The 16,482-nt window shown below is 39.7% G+C and overlaps 1 protein-coding gene across 1 annotated transcript in view; it reads left to right on the top strand.

Moving 5' to 3' along the window:
• The first annotated feature begins 7,908 nt into the window (after positions 1 to 7,908).
• LOC134528836 (putative uncharacterized protein DDB_G0290521) overlaps positions 7,909 to 16,482 on the top strand; it is a 48,973-nt gene continuing 40,399 nt past the window's right edge. The window contains exon 1 of the mRNA XM_063362502.1: positions 7,909 to 7,986. Coding sequence (XP_063218572.1) covers positions 7,909 to 7,986 — 78 coding nt within the window. The remainder of the gene's footprint in view (positions 7,987 to 16,482) is intronic.

The following is a 16,482-nucleotide window of genomic DNA, read 5'->3' as shown; positions in this document are numbered from 1 at the left end:
GCTGTAGTTGTGGACTGAGTACACCTTTGTAGGGACCTTACCTCGACCAGGCTTTACAAAAATTATATCACCACTGTCGTTGCGAGGTGTCAAGGCAACTAGCAGCACCACGAGGTCTACATCTTCCCCAATCACTGCGATTTTTGGGTGTACAGCTGCTTGCTCCAACCCACACCTGATGATCACCGTGTCAGCATCTCCAGAGGCAATTCATGTGTCGATCTGAGCTAGTGACATCTTGTGCTTTAGGAAATTAATGAGCCTTGACTTGTTTCTTTCGTTCGCTAGAAAGTGCTCCAGCTGGATGGTGACGATGGTTCCGTCTTGAAAATTTATGTCGACCTACGTTTTCAATAGGCCTCTCCGCTTTTGCTCGGCTCTTTTCGTGTTATTTATGTCTTCATATCCATCAAACACCACAGTGCAGTTTTTGCCATAGTGTTTTAGCACATAGTTTATGCACTGCTCACATATCGATGGGGAGAGTTCATATTTCAATAGATTTTCAACATCTGCATCGCTCTTCTTTGCAATAAGAGTTCTCTGGAAAATGGTCAGAGGGTTTATAGTCACTTTCTCACCACCGATTGTGATGGTACAGCTCATACTGTCCAGGGACAAAACCATGTTCTTCCTGGATTGCTTCATTTCTACAAATTTGCAACCAACAAAACTTTGCATGGTAGCAGTCCCGATGTCGAGGGCTTGATGACAATTGACTTTTTCATTTCCTATGAGGCCTGTTGACAGAGACATAAGCGAATTCATTTGTGGAAATGGAGGATGGTCGTTGAACCATTTGTTGATCTTGGCTCGGTCTTGTGCATCTCTCGGTTGTTGTGATGCCTGGAAATCAACATGCTGCTCTCCACTTGCAAATAGCACCCCAGCGAACTCCTCCAATGATGAGCAGATGACAGAACTTCCTTCCGAGCCACAAATCCACTTGGCAAGTACGGAATCAGAAATTCCTCGCCCTCGCATCAGGCCTCCGGAGCTCTTCATGGAGCGCATGAGTGTCTGCTCTATGACCATGTCGGACCATACTCCAGCCCAGGGTTTGCCAGTACGATTGATGGTGAAGTATCCCTCTTCTGCAAACTGTTTGAAAGCCTCTGGATGATCATCTTTCAATTGAATCATATCTTGCACATAGATGTGAACACATTTTGCATAGTGTAAGTGTCCACTGGCATAAAAAAATGGTATAATCTGCTGGACACAGGCCAAGTGGCCAAACCAATCTCCTCGACGCTCGGAATCGATGAACTTTTTCATGAGGGTTACCATTTGGAAGTATTGAACCCATAACGCTGTGGTGGGGCCATTACTTTTTAGAGATTCCAGGCGACTCTCCAGCTTGCTCAAAGATGACAGTAGGCACGGCTCTTCAAGTTTCTCTGGAGTCATGTCATCCATCTTGCTCAAAATGCTTGCGATGTCCATCTTCTAAGCTGTTGAAATATTGGCTCCTTTAAGAACGATTTGAGCTAACACAGCCTGAACAAGAAAATGAGCTCGAACAGCTCGGCTGTAGGCATGGCCACTCAACATTTTTTCAACTGAATTAGCTGCAAACACTTGACACAACACCTCTTTCAATCTATATCCAGCCATGATGTGCCCAATGCAGCCCATAAATTACATGAGCGCGTGAAATCCACCAAACCTCACAGCAATTGTGCCGAACTGTATTTCTCGGGCCTTGAGGTATAAAGGCTGGTCGAAAGTTACAAAACAAACATTGGCTCCTAGCTCTTGACTGTTCTGGTGAGCATACTGTAACGCAGTGTGCACAGTGTTGTACTCGTTAGACGGGGAATTTATGAATGGAAGAAATGTGACTGCAGTTTTTGCTTTGATCCGTTTGCTCACCAACTGCATGAATCCCTTCCATTCTGAAATGGTAGGCACCTCTGGGGTAGGATCCACATCCTGCAGTCACTTACCACACATCCAGAGTAAATCTGGAATGCTGGGAGACAGCATGTTAGATGGGATGGTATTCAACATGCTCAAGTCCTTGAAAGTCACATGCTGTAATGCATTGGTTGCAGTAGCCTCAAATGGTTGAAGCTCCAGAACTCCTAGGTGACCCACGTTTTCCTGAGTGGGAGCTGATTTCAGCCTCGGCACATTTGAGGATGGAGGGCGCTGACTGGTGTCACGCACTTTATGCCTCCCATGCTATGGAAATTATTCCAGCCATCGAGAGTGGCAACATTGAAGTCCGCATTATCAAAAACATGTTGACAGAAGGTGTCTTTTGGGAGAGGCTGCTTTGGTTGATGGATGGTGGAGAGCTCTAGCTGCTGAGCACTGTGGTATGACGCACTCAGCCCCAATTTAGAAAGAAGGGACACCAAAATTTTAGATCCAAACTTCCGAGATATAAAGAGAGCGATGCTGTTCAGAATGGGGGATAGGAAAGATCGAGGGCGAACAACAGCAATTAAGGCATGAGCAATAACGGTTAATATTGTGCCCACTGATTCTCTCGACCTTTTATTCTTTGAAAGGTACTCCATGAAGGTACGGAGAGATTGAGGAACCATATCTTCAGCTCCACTGCAGAAATTCTCTGGGGGAGGATATTCACTGTTGTTGTAAGCCATGGTCTCAATGTGTTGCAAGATTATTTCCCCTGCTTTCCTAACGATTCTGTAACATTCTGATTGTTCATCTTTACACCTAGCAGTGTACCATGCATAATTCAAAATTTTATAACCAGCACTTCGTAAGCAGACGATAGTTTTCTTCCCTTGTAGTGTACTAATTACAATTCGGTCTCCATACTTTTCCTTCAACCTGTTAATGACAGTTTTCACATGTGGTGGTTCCCCCGTAACCTGTTCCAACAGCTCGTCCATGGATAATTGGCAGCTGTCATTCTCCTCGATGTCAGAGAACACTTCATCCATTGCGTGTAAAATTCCATCATCAGAAGGGCGTCCTCTGCCTTTGTCTGAAGGGGCAGATTTAAACATGAACCTTCTATAGCATTCCCCATGATACAGTGCATCCGCTGCGTGCAGGTCTGCTACAGTGCACACACGCTTTACGACGTCGGCTCCCCACTCATCTCCCCTTTCCTGACCACGGGCAATAATGGAAGTGTGAAACGTCGTGCGAACAGTAAAAATGGATCTGCGTTCTCTGACAGCTTTTTTTTTTCTCTCTCTGTTCATCGCAAATTTCTGAGCAGATGAAACATTTACTTCTGAAATCAAATGTCGGTTGGCTTGAACGCAATGTATGAGGAGCACAAGATGTTGAAGGTACCTCAGCGGTATTTTCTGACACATACCTCTTTATTGAGTCACTCCTGGTGTAGTCTCTCCTGTAAGCACCATGCACAACACCACTCGTTTTTTTCTTGAGATCTTCGTCTTTTCCATCTTTCCTCAAAAGACTAGTCTTCACTAATCCGATTATTCCTTTTTCTCCTACCTTAGACAAATCACTGACAACCTCTTGATCACAAATTAAAAACCTCTCAGCCATAGTTACACCACAGAAAACACTGACAATTAAAAACTTTCGACATGAGCAAAGAAGAGTTCTTTGATAAACACACCAGGTGGGAAGGACTGGGAAGGACGGCGTCGACTGGAGTTTAAAACGGGAGGGTCTGGAGAATGAAGGGAGGGGAGAGACGACCACTCGACCACCTCGCATGAGTCATCACTTCAAGGTCGGGAGCAGGGTGCCTCCGTTCCACCACCCGTTCGGGCTTCTTGTCCCCTTCTGAGCTCATTCTTACCACCCAACAACAGGTCAACACGCTAAATGCACTATAATTTGGGATAAAATTAGTTGTACTCATACATAAAATGAACTTCACTACCTTTATACATACCTACGTAAATTTGTTTTTCCTTGTTTTTAAATAATATTTTCGCATTTTACATAATTTTCTCATCTCACCCCCCCCCCCCCACCCACTTCCATTCCTCAAAGGGTAGTATGTAATCCTGGGTACATATGTATGTATATACATAACAGATTGATAATATATGACGGAAAGAAGGATGGTTTAAGCTCGAGGACACATAAAAATGGTCTGTCAACATTTAGTTGAAAATGGCAAAAAAATTTGACATTTGAAATTGATGTATTTTTTGAATGGCCAATAACCAATATGCGACTAGCCATATATTCTTAAAGAAAATTTAATCCTCTACAACGTTTTCTTACGGAAATATTTTCTCACGTCAACCGTTTAGACGCTACTTTTCAAAGTTTTCCAAAAAACGTGAGGTAAAAACCTGATTTTCAAAATTACCCGATTTTCCGAGGGGTATAGCTCGAAAACGGTTTGGAATTTCGAAAAAGTGTAAATTATCAAAGTTGTAGAGAATTTTATTAGCTTTCATTTGATATACAGCATTGTTCATCGAAAAAATGCACAGTTTTCGAAATATTCACGAAAAAAATGTAAAAAAAGGGGCATTTAACCCCCCATCCCCCTAATGCATGAGGCCCTTCTTCCAGGACTTTTAGTGTGTTACTCAGGGCACCTCCCCCTACGTCTGTTCCAATTTTGGCTTCTATCCTGTTTTTTTCTACCTCATGCCCTTTTTTCGTCTTCGTTGCCTGGACTGTACTTTTTGCATGTTTAGTCTTCCGCGCCATCATCTCGCCTTGCGGCTCTCCTAAGAGACTCCGAGGAGCGGCGAGTTGAGAATGCAGCACTGACAGAACGAAAGGCGAGGAAAACCGCACACTCACCAGCGAAACAACTCTGGCGTGACACAGCAGGGACTCGAACACGGACCTCGTGGCGGGAGGCGTGTGAACGACCACTCAACCAACGGGTATTCAACAAGCCTGTTCCAGTACGATAGCAAATATGGCGACCTTTCCCACACACTAGCTCACATAATTTTTTGTAATTTTTTTTTAGCAAACACATATTTTATATACTCCGGCGTATTTTTTAACTCTTTTTTTATTGTAGATCACATGAAATCGGCAAATTAATTATTCATTTTCAAATTTATTTTTCAATCAACTGGTTTTTTAGGAAATTTAAATTTTTTGAAGTTATACTTCTGTAGGCGCGTTATGAAAAAATTATAAGAGTGAAATATTAAGATGCGCGCGCATCACTGTAACTCAAAATTAACAGGTTGAAGCTGCCCGCTAAATCGCTCATTAAGTCTCGAAAAAAAGCTACCAACAAAATAGAAATAGAACCTCTATTAGTCGCGCATGTTGGCACGCTCGTCGCCTCTGATCACTGTTTACATATTTATAATATTTATCCACATGTTTCTAGTTTCTACATTCACAACACGTGTTTTAGTTTCAAACAAGTGCGAATTATATATGTGCTAATAAATTATATTCAGTAGTGATTTAAATTGAATCTTTTGATTAATATTATTTACTATTCGTAAATATTTGTAAAATAAATTGTGCTTATATACTTTTTCAAGTGCTCCAATACAATTGAGGTTAACTATCCGTATGTATTATTTATTGATATAAATGAAAATATTATTATTTAATATAATTAATACTAAATATTATTAAATTATTATAGTTAAATATTTATTATTGGTTATTTAATATTTACAAAACAAAAAATAAATTTAATAAAACATTTAATAAAAAATATGTGATATAAATTAAAATCGAACATCAAATTATTATATTAATTTTTAATATTTATTATTAAATTGAATAAATAATAAATATTTAAAACATGAATAAACTTAAATTAATTTACTGAATATATTATTAAATTTATTTATTTTCTTTTAAAATATTAAATAATCAATAATAAATATTTAAAATTAAGAATCTTATAATATTTAGTACAAATTATGACATATATATTTATTATACTCTAAATTTTATTTATTTAATTTTTTCAAATTTAAACTGAACTTTATTGACTGTGTTGACTATCTTTGTCCAGCCCTATTATTATTTAATTGTAATTAATTATTTGCATGGAATTAAAAACTAAGAAGTAGACAAAAAAACAAAGAAGTATAACTTCTCACGTGCGTACATAAATACACGCACCCATTTTTTTTAAATATACGTTGTTGACATCTACAGTTTTTAATATGGGAGGCAAGATGTCAGAAAAGAGGGCAGTTAATATTGCTTTTCAATATTGCTGCTGATAAGAGCGTACTTAGCATATAAAAAGTGTAACAAATAATGAAAGGCAATATTAATGCCATGACGTCATACCCACTTTGTAGCATCAGTGTTAATAGCAGCAGCAGCAGTAGTAGTGTTAGTAGCAGAAGAATTAAGAGTAGCAGTGTTAGTAGTAGTAGCAGTAGCAATAGTAGTAGTAGAAGTATTATACGCAGCAATAGTAGTATTAATATTAGTATCTATTAGTAGCAGTAGTAGTAGGAGCAGAGTGGTAGTAGTATTAGTTGCAGTAATAGTAGAAGAAGTAGCAGTAGTATTGATATTAGTAGGTATTATTTGTATTAGAAGTAGTAGCCATTAGTGATAGTAATTAGTCAGAATGCTAACGGACACTATAGGAAAAATGCTGTCCTTAGTTCCACATAAATATTAGTTAATAGGACCAAGGAACTGAGATTAATAATGCAAGTTTTTTATTTAGTATTAAAAAACTAAAACTTTTATATAATTTATATATTGCTATGTGTTATTTAGTTTACTATACCATGTTTTTATATATTAATTTTTAAAATTTATAGTAAGCAACATTGAAGCAGAATGTGAGACTAAGTATATTTATCTGTAATAATTATATAATTATTATATACCGAAATTTTTGAAATTATTTAAAACAATTTTGGAATTTTTTTCCAAAGAAAGGCCATCTAAAATGACGGAAAATGAGGCGCACAATATGGTGGATCAGGTCAAGTTGCACATATCGGAGTTTTAAGATGACAGCCGTGTCATTGCAAAATTTAAGATAATTTTATCGACCCATTTGCCTATACTTATGCCTGTTTCCAGAGACCTTAAATCAAATTATAATCAAACCTATCTCATTTCATGCAATTATGTATGCGATTTAGGAAAAAAAGGCAAAACGCTCAATAACAATTGATAATAATTCAGATTAACTTATTTCACGATTTAGTAAATAAAATATTAGATATAATGTTTCTACTTTTTCACTTTTTCACTTTTTCAGATATATTTAATTTCGTAATAAAATTTTGCACAAGAACTTATATATCTATCGAAATGTATTCTTTAGTTTACGTGTGTTGGCAGATAAAAATAAAAAAACTTCTTGAAACCATCAATTCGAGTGTAAACATTCTCAATAGCAGTTTCCTATCATTTTTCAATACATTATCGGCAAAGCGCAATTTTTTGTACCTTATGCAGCAATTATATTGTTTGTACAATCAAAGATGTATTTTTTGATAAATGTTAACGAATCCTTGTAGCGCAGTTGGTTTTGGAGCACCGAATTCTATGTACTTATAATGAGTGGTGCTGGGTTTTTTCAGTAAATTCATATGGAAGTTTGGAATTTTTTTAAGCATGTAATGGACTCAAGCATAAAAAACAATGATCCTAATAAGGAAATGGACATAACGAATTGCAAGAAGAGATACAGTTGATGAATCTGCGGGTAGTTGTTATTGTTATCCACTCTGCGACCTGACATCAGAACCTAGGTCGTGACGGGTTTTGTCTTGTAGTCGTTCTTGAAACACGCTCTAGAAGCCGCAAACAGCAGGAAACTTGCTGTAAGTTGTGTCCCTCCAGAGATCTGCAGGTTGATGCATGTGATACTGGTCTGGAGATTGGAAGCAGCTGGCAGATGCGGCAGCTGCACTCTCACTTGCTGCTGGCGCGGCCGCCGCATGCACAATGAGTCGCCCCAGGAAGCGGCGAGAGAGGCGCTGGCGACAACTGGGGCGCGGGCGACACCTTATAAACATGGCCGGGCCTGTCGCCGCGCTCAGAGCGGAGGTCGGCGCGGAACACGGCCACATGGATCACCTCAACTGCCCGCAGGTAGGAGCCTTGGTCCGGTCGGAGGTCACGCCAGGGCGACGACCTCGCGGTTGGACGCCCCGCGCGGCCAGTCGCAATAGGAACGGGGTCCGGTTCGAACGGTTCAGTAATTATTCTAATGTCGTCATTATCTCCGGAGATATCAGCTGCACGACAACTCCGACGACTCGTCCAGCATCGCGCGTCGGCGCGGAACAAGCAGCAGGCGGCGTTCCGATTCAACCTTGACCTCAGCAAAGTCACCTCGTTTTCTTTGGATTTGGAGCACGCTTTCGCGTCGCCTTGCCTTGTCTTCTCCCTCAATACCGTCTCGCATCTTCCCGGATGCTTGAGCTGATGTTTCCTTCAATACCGTCTTGCAACATCCCGGATGCTTGAGCTGATGTTCCCTTCGATACCGTCTCGCATCTTCCCGGATGTTAGAGATGAAGTTTCCTTCAATACTGCCTCGCATCTTCCCGGATGTTTGAGCTGATGTTTCCTACAATACCGTCTCGCATCTTCCCGGATGTTTGAGCTGATGTTTCCTTCAATAACGTCTCGCATTTTCCCGGATGTTTGAGCTGATGTTTCTGTCAATAACGCCTCGCATCTTCCCGGATGTTTGAGATGATGTTTCCTTCAATACCGTCTCGCATCTTCCCGGATGTTTGAGCTGATATTTCCTTCAATACCGTCTCGTATCTTACCGGATGTTTGAGCTGATGTTTCCTTCAATAACGTCTCGCATCTTCCCGGATGTTTGAGCTGATATTTCCTTCGATAACGTCTCGCATCTTCCCGGATGTTTGAGCTGATGTTCCCATCAATATCGTCTCGCATCTTCCCGGATGTTTGAGCTGATGCGTATCCGTCAATAACGCCTCGCATCTTCCCGGATGTTTGAGGTGATGTTTCCGTCAATAACGCCTCGCATCTTCCCGGATGTTTGAGCTGATGTTTCCTTCAATACCGTCTCGCATAGTACAGGATGTTTGAGATGATGTTTCCTTCAATAACGGCTCGCATCTTCCCGGATGCTTGAGCTGATGTTTCCTTCAATACCGCCTCGCATCTTACCGGATGTTTGAGCTGATGTTTCCGTCAATATCGTCTCACATCTTCCCGGATGTTTGAGCTGATGTTTCCATCAATATCGTCTCGCATCTTTCCGGATGTTTGAGCTGATGTTTCCGTCAATATCGTCTCGCATCTTCCCGGATGTTTGAGCTGATATTTCCTTCAATACCGTCTTGAATCTTCCCGGAGGTTTAATCTCATGTTTCCTTCAATAACGTCTCGAATCTTCCCGGATGTTTGAGCTGTAGTTTCCTTCAATACCGTCTTGAATCTTCCCGGATGTTTGAGCTGACGTTTCGCAGACATGGCCGCTCCTGGGATAGATAGGCTTAGGGTCGCAGACGTAACGGTAAAGCCATTATTTTGCTAGATTTTTACTTAGCCCTAAGGCCGGTATTCCAAGACACAAAATGAATATGTTACACCTGTACCCTAACCATATTCCTAGTGCACGGTAGGACACGGCTAGTCCCTTATTTTAAGGGAACGAAATTTAGTGTCCTATCCTTTGCCCATCTGTTGCCCAAATTCCGCGTATGCGCAGAGCTCACTTTTCGTTGTTTCTTCAAGATGGCGGACACGCATTTGGCGCCAATAACTCGAATGTACTCACTTTTGTGATCATCGGGGGACTTACCAAGTATGTTGGTTGCCAAATGAAACTTTATGATAGCGAAACTATCCTGGAATACATTTTGTACACTTTAGTGGCCACAAAAAGAAATAATCGCAACTTAAAAAGTACTCGAGAAAATTATACGTGCGATGGTTCTGCTATCTGAAGTAATTTAGCCGTAACAATTGTATCGATGGTTGCGAAACGTCCGCTAGAATGCGTTGAAGCAAGTTTCTAGCCTCGCGCAGGGCACCGTTTATTAAAAAGGGTTGCCATTTCGTTCCTTTACTGGGATTCTGTTTGGACATGTTTTGGAATACGGTGTGCGAGTTAGGTTGCGGTTTTATCCCAACAAGGCAGTGCTTATTCGTTACCTTAACAGAACGTCTTGTAATACCGCCCTAAGAATCATTCTCTTAAGCTAATGCCTGATTAAAATTGCACTAACGATTTAAATCAGTGATTGAAAATTAATTTTGATTATAATTTTCGTTATACATATTTAATTTTATCTTTATCTTTAGAATGTGGCATTTGGCTTGAATGTTGTAACACTTTGTCATATTTTTTATTTATAAAACATTTATAAAAAATAAGATAGAAGGGTTTTTTAAAAGACGAATTAGTAACGTTTCTGAAACTATTTATTTCCAAGTTACTTTCTTTAAAAGAGAATGTGTGTTTCAAAATATCTTCATTGTAATGGCGAGTTGCGTGTCTGCTCGTTGCAATGATAGCTAACGTTTAACAATATTGATCAATAAAGCTTACACGAATGTACAATTATATCAAAAAATAAAAAAAATTTCATGGCAGTGGATTAATAAACTTGTTATAGACTAAACTATTTTTTAAATTAAAAAATTACTTTATGTAATAGATTGATTTTGTAAAATCAACATTTATAGTTTGGTAAAAAGTTATTAAAGTAGTATTTTATAGTGATTTGAGCGATGCTATACCAAACCTAAGAAATACCACGTACTATCTGGTAACCACTTTAAAAAAAATAATACATTGAGAGCAGTATATTATTAAATACTTATGTGTCAATTATATTTTTAATTGATCCAGAAAGTTTTTGAATTTTTTTTGGTTTAAATTAGGTTTTATAGTTAAGGACGTTTTAGCAGAAAATGTCTTTATCATTATACTCATATTCATATTTATTGTTAATTATATATAACTAATAAGATCTAAGTAAAGTTGTTAAGTCGAGTGTTTGACAAGTAAACAAAATATTTAGGCAAATAGGTAAAAGTCTAACTGAATATTTCTCAAATAAAAATTAATATAAATAAAATAAATAATTTTAAATTCCAAGGGTGTAATAAATACAAAGAGTATAGAGTTTATTTAAATAACAATTTATAACTGGGGCTATTTTTATCTGGAACTTGTTTACTGAGTTAATTCATACTAAGTCAAACTAAGAGCTTAATTATGTAAACAAACATTGACTAAATGTACACCTCCCTCGAATATTTACTCGAACTATGACTTGACAAACCGAGAATAAGGAACAAACAAGAAAAAACGCATAAGCATTGATACCAAAGAACATCTGATGTGTCAAATTTTAAGCTTTGTGTTCGGTATTACATTAAAAAAGTTTTAATGCAGCATAAAATGCCTCAATGAAATTCCTATTTGCAAATGAGGCAGAAACTTGAAAGCAAGAGGAATGACAACGAGTATGGTTTTGTCACACTTGACACATTTCACAGATGTTGGTCACCACCATGCTCGGTATAGCATGGTCTCGGTAGTTGAGTGCTACATAACTCACCTCCCAACAAGGCGTATGTGACAGAAGATTGGTAGCGAGAGGAAAAAAATAGCATTGTCTCGTCACACATGACACATGTCACATTTGTTGCCACCACCATGCTCGGTGTAGCGTGGTCTTGGTAATTAAGTGATACATCACTCACCTATCACCAGGACTTATGTGACATAATGTTGGTAGCAATTGGATTTTCAAGGAGCGTGTTATTGTCACACTTGACACGCGTCACAATTTTGTCACCATCATGGTCAGGGTAGCATGTTCTTGGTGGTTGAGTGCTTATGTGACAGATACGTGGTAGCAAGATGAATGACAGTAAGTAGGGTTTCGTCGCACTTGACAGATGTCACAGATGTTGGTCACCACCATGCTCGGTGTAGCGTGGTCTCGGTGGTAGAGTGTTACATCACTTGGCTCCCACTAAGGTGATGCTGCGTCTAACCCCGCATGGTTTCCCTTTGGGAAAACGTGGCAGACGTTTCCGTGGTCAGTGGGTTATCTCGGCGTACTCCCGGTGCCCTCGCCCTCTCATTCCGCCAGGCTCCACTGGTTGTCGTCACACCCCCGCTGCAAGCCCAACCAATCAAGGACTACCAGGTTCCAACATTTTGGAAAAAAACAAAATATTTATGGCTTTATGATTGATATCATTTTAGGTAAAAGTGTTTCTACACAGGCTACGTACAAACTGCTAATACAAATTTACATCTGCTCTCAGTAAATGTTTAGGTTTACATATGAATTGGGTTTTCAAGTTCTAAAAAATCATGAAATAAACACTCATTAAAATCCATTTACAACAGTTAACTGTTTTTTTGCACTATTTGCGAATCTATAAAAACATAATTTAGGAAACTACACACTTTAGGTTGTGCTGAAAATGATTTTTTTTTTAAATATCGGAGTGACTTGGAAAACAATAATGTCAGGTGATTTAAATTGTTGTGTTTTTAATCACGGTGGTCATGTAAATGAAAACCATTGATGCACATGACCCTCTGGCGTTACCAACCCATGTTCCAATGTCCATGTTGCGCCCATTCAAAACAATGTACTGCCGCCCATGTTGTGTTCTCATGTCCTTTGGGCTGGAGGGTGAAGGAAAAAGAGCATTTATCATTATAAACACGTTTTTGCCTCGTAGAAACATAAACATCTGTGTCAAAGGGTATAAAATTAGTCGGGCATGTATGCAAATGACAAATAAAGTCAAATAAAAATAAATCATAATAATTAAATTTAAGGAATATCAACACAAATTACCTGCGTCGATAAAATTATCTTTTGCCGCACAGGTAACATATGTATAAAAAAATTTAATTCCATAGTATAGCACAATGACGAGGGAAAAGCTGTTAAATATGGTTTATCACGTTTTGAGCTGATTTTACTGCAGCCAAATGAAAACGTTGTAGCTGGATTTATTGCGGGCGATTTTCCAAGACGTTCTGGTAAGGTGGCGAATTAAGCACTGCCTTGTTGGGATACGCGGGCCGTATTTCAGAACGTGTCCAAACAGAATCCCAGCAAGGGAACGAAACAGCAAACCCTTTTTAATAAACGGTGGCCTGTTCGAGGCTAGAAACTTGTTTCAACGAATTCTAGCGGACGGTCCCCAACATCGATACAATTGTTACTACAAAAATACTGGAGATAGCAGAATCATCACGCAAAAATACAAACGCCTTTCTAATTTTCCAAAGTAATATATATAAGTTGCTAATATTTCGTTTCATGACTAGAGACCTGCAAAATTCGCGGTTTCGATGGCCTTCAGGATAGACTGCACATACCCCTGTACCCTCGGGAAAATAACGCAAGTTCATTGGCTGCCGACTTGTAAGTCATCTCAGCTGGTTTGTCTGTGATTCGATCCTTCTTTGGTTGAGGGTTTATAACTGGTTGAGATTCGTCCAGATGAACAGTAAGCCAATAGCAAAATTATCTAATAGGTATATGTGTTTGTATTCTAGCCTATCACCGAATGAAACCGCGAATTTTGCAGGTCTCTATTCATGACCAATAAAGTGTACAGAATGTATTCCAGGATAGTTTCGCTATCATAAAGTTTCATTTGGCCCGCCAACACGCTTGGTACGTCCCCAAATGTTCACGAAAGTGAATATATACGAGTTATTGGCGCCAGACGCCGGTTCGCCATCTGGATGAAATCAACGAAAAAGTGAGCTCTGCGCATGCGCGGAATTTGGGCAACAGATCGGCAACGGATTGGAAACCAAAATCCGTTCCCTTAAAATAATGGACTGGCCGTGTCCTATCGTGCACTAGGACTACGGTAAAGGTGCAGGTGAAAAAAAAAAAATTTAAAAACTGAACCCTTTTTTTTGTGTCTTGGAATACCGGTCTAAGACACGAAGACAAGGAAAATATCCCCCCCCCTCCAGTTTCTGTAATCTTTCTGGGAGTCCACACGAGGCAGTGGTTACGTTAGATGGGCTAGTTACATGTTTGTGGATACATGTATGCATCAGTGGTTCTCAAAGAGTGCGGCCTGTGGTATTCCAGAGAAAATTTAAACACTCTACAGGTTTTGCTCGAACAAGTGATCTAGTTCAGAACGGAGCTGTAGTCGCTCTTTCCTGTCTGTAAACAAGCCGTTAAGTTGATCGCCAGTATGCAACTTTAAGGTGTTCATTATTGCACCATATTTCTCTGAAATTTGTACATGGTGCGCAAACATTTTTTTTGTAGGATTTTAAATGCGCACCGAAAAAAAAACACTGTTAAAACATGTACAATTGTTCGCACTCTAAATTTAATTTTTAACAAAAATAAGGGGGTTGTCTGTAAAGTAGGTTTACGGACGATAATTTTACGTGATAACGTCATAAGAAAACATTGATGAAAAATTGCATACTTTTTAATTTTCAAATATTATTTACAGTTTTTTGCAAATTTAATTTAAATAATTTGTTTAAATATAATCACGAACAATTAGTTGGAAAGCCCGCCTTAACCGGTTTGATATTATAGAAGATTTTCTCGCACGGTGGTTGGCCGGTTCTTGCACGCTCGGCTCAGGCGGGAACGTGACAAATTTTTCGTGCGTGCAGCCGGCGTTCATCGTTTTATAAGTAGGGACCGGAAAAATTCGCGGGCTCAATGACCTCCAGGATGAACTCCATAGTTCTACGTACACTCGGTCAAATGTCACCCACTCATTGGCTGCTGTCTTGTGAGACGTCCCATCGTAGCAGCCTGTGATTCGATAAGGCTTTGGTCAGGTGTTTCTCATTGGCCCAGAGTCATCCAGGTGAGTTGTGAGCCAATAGCAGATGCGGCACTGAGGTATAACTACTTATTTGTATTTTAGCCTATCGCGAAACGAACTCGTGAATTTTTCCGGTCTCTATTTATAAGATGTTATCACGTAAAAAAAGAAGGTTTTGGTAGCACTGGTGGCACTGGTGGCTGCTGGGAAATGTACTCGGAGACCAGCGGACCAGCTGTAGAGCTTGGCCGTGCCACCTGGCTGCGGTTACCTCCCCGCCGAGTGGTTGGTATAATCAGACAAGTTACAAAAGAACCTTGGATGAGCTGGGGAGGGAGGTGGCAGTCACGTGACCGAAGCTTCTGGCGGGGGTGGGGGCCAGTTGAGCTGTCGCTCGCTTCCGGGAAACAGTGGTCCGGTGTCGTCAGCTCGCGGTCCTAGTTACACGATCCAACGCTATCCATGGCATCAACGTCGGGTCATAAGTCACGGATTTTAAGCGGCACGCCGTTGCGGGGACAGGCACGGGAGATTGTGTACAATGTGGCAACACATTTGAAAGAGCAAAAGCGATTACATAATTTGAAGTACAACATTGTCGAAGCAACAAGTGCTGCAACAAGGGTTTCTCACTCAACTGTAAAAAGAATTTTGGCAGAAGGTAAAGTAAAAAGCAAAAATAGTTTAAGTTTTTCTACTCCCACGGGAAAGAATAAGGAGCGAAAAAAAAGAATCGAAGTAGATGACTTTACGTGCGGCGCTATACGGCGGAAAATTCACGAGTTTTACACCGTTAGAAAAACAATTCCAACATTAAAGAAACTGACCAGGGCATTACGAGAGGACGGAGTTTTAAATTGCAGTAGAGAGTACTTGCGGCATTTGTTAAAACGTATAGGATTTAGGTGGAAGAAATGCCAATCAAAAAGAAAGATTTTGGTAGAAAAACCGGAAATTTCTGCTTGGAGGGGGAGGTATCTACAAACAATTCGTAAATATCGAAATGCAGGTAGAAATATCGTGTATGTTGACGAAACATACCTACATGCAACACATTGCGTTAATTCCTGCTGGCAGTCGAGCACTGAAGTAGGTGTAACAGAATCAATTGGCAAGGGGCCACGTTTGATAATCGTGCATGCTGGTGGAGAAGAAGGCTTCGTTTCTAATGCTTTATTAATTTTCAAATCAAAACAAAAGTCTGGTGATTATCATGATGACATGAACTACCAAAATTTTTCTACCTGGGTAAGACAGAAGCTACTTCCAAATTTACCTGAAAATAGTGTCATAGTTCTAGACAATGCCAGCTACCACAATGTCCAAATAAATAAAAAGCCTACGACCACTACTCTGAAATCTGGCATCCAAGACTGGTTAAAAGCCAACAACATTCAATTCTCCACACACATGACCAAAGCCGATTTGCTACTTTTGGTAAAATCCCACCAAAGCACAAAAAGATTCAAAGTGGATCAAATAATAGAGGAGTGTGGCCATTACACTATTCGTTTGCCTCCTTACCACCCGGATTTGAATCCGATTGAACTAGTGTGGGCAGATTTCAAAGCAAAAGTTTGCGAGGAAATATCTACATCTTTGGACGATAAACGAAAACTGTGTGAGAAATTATTTTGTTCCTATACGGTGGAACAGTGGAAAAAGTGCTGTGATCACGTTAAAAACATTGAAGCCGAATATTTCAAGAACGATGCAATAGTGGACATCGAAATCGACAAGATAATAGTGAATCTTGACTCATCATGTGGCGAAAGTTCTTCGGGTGACACAGGATCTAGC

The sequence above is a fragment of the Bacillus rossius genome, chromosome 2, assembly GCF_032445375.1.
Source record: "Bacillus rossius redtenbacheri isolate Brsri chromosome 2, Brsri_v3, whole genome shotgun sequence".
NCBI classification, from domain to species: Eukaryota; Metazoa; Arthropoda; class Insecta; order Phasmatodea; family Bacillidae; genus Bacillus; species Bacillus rossius.
The sequence above is the reverse complement of the archived record's forward strand: the minus strand, read 5'-3'. Positions and strand labels throughout refer to the sequence as shown.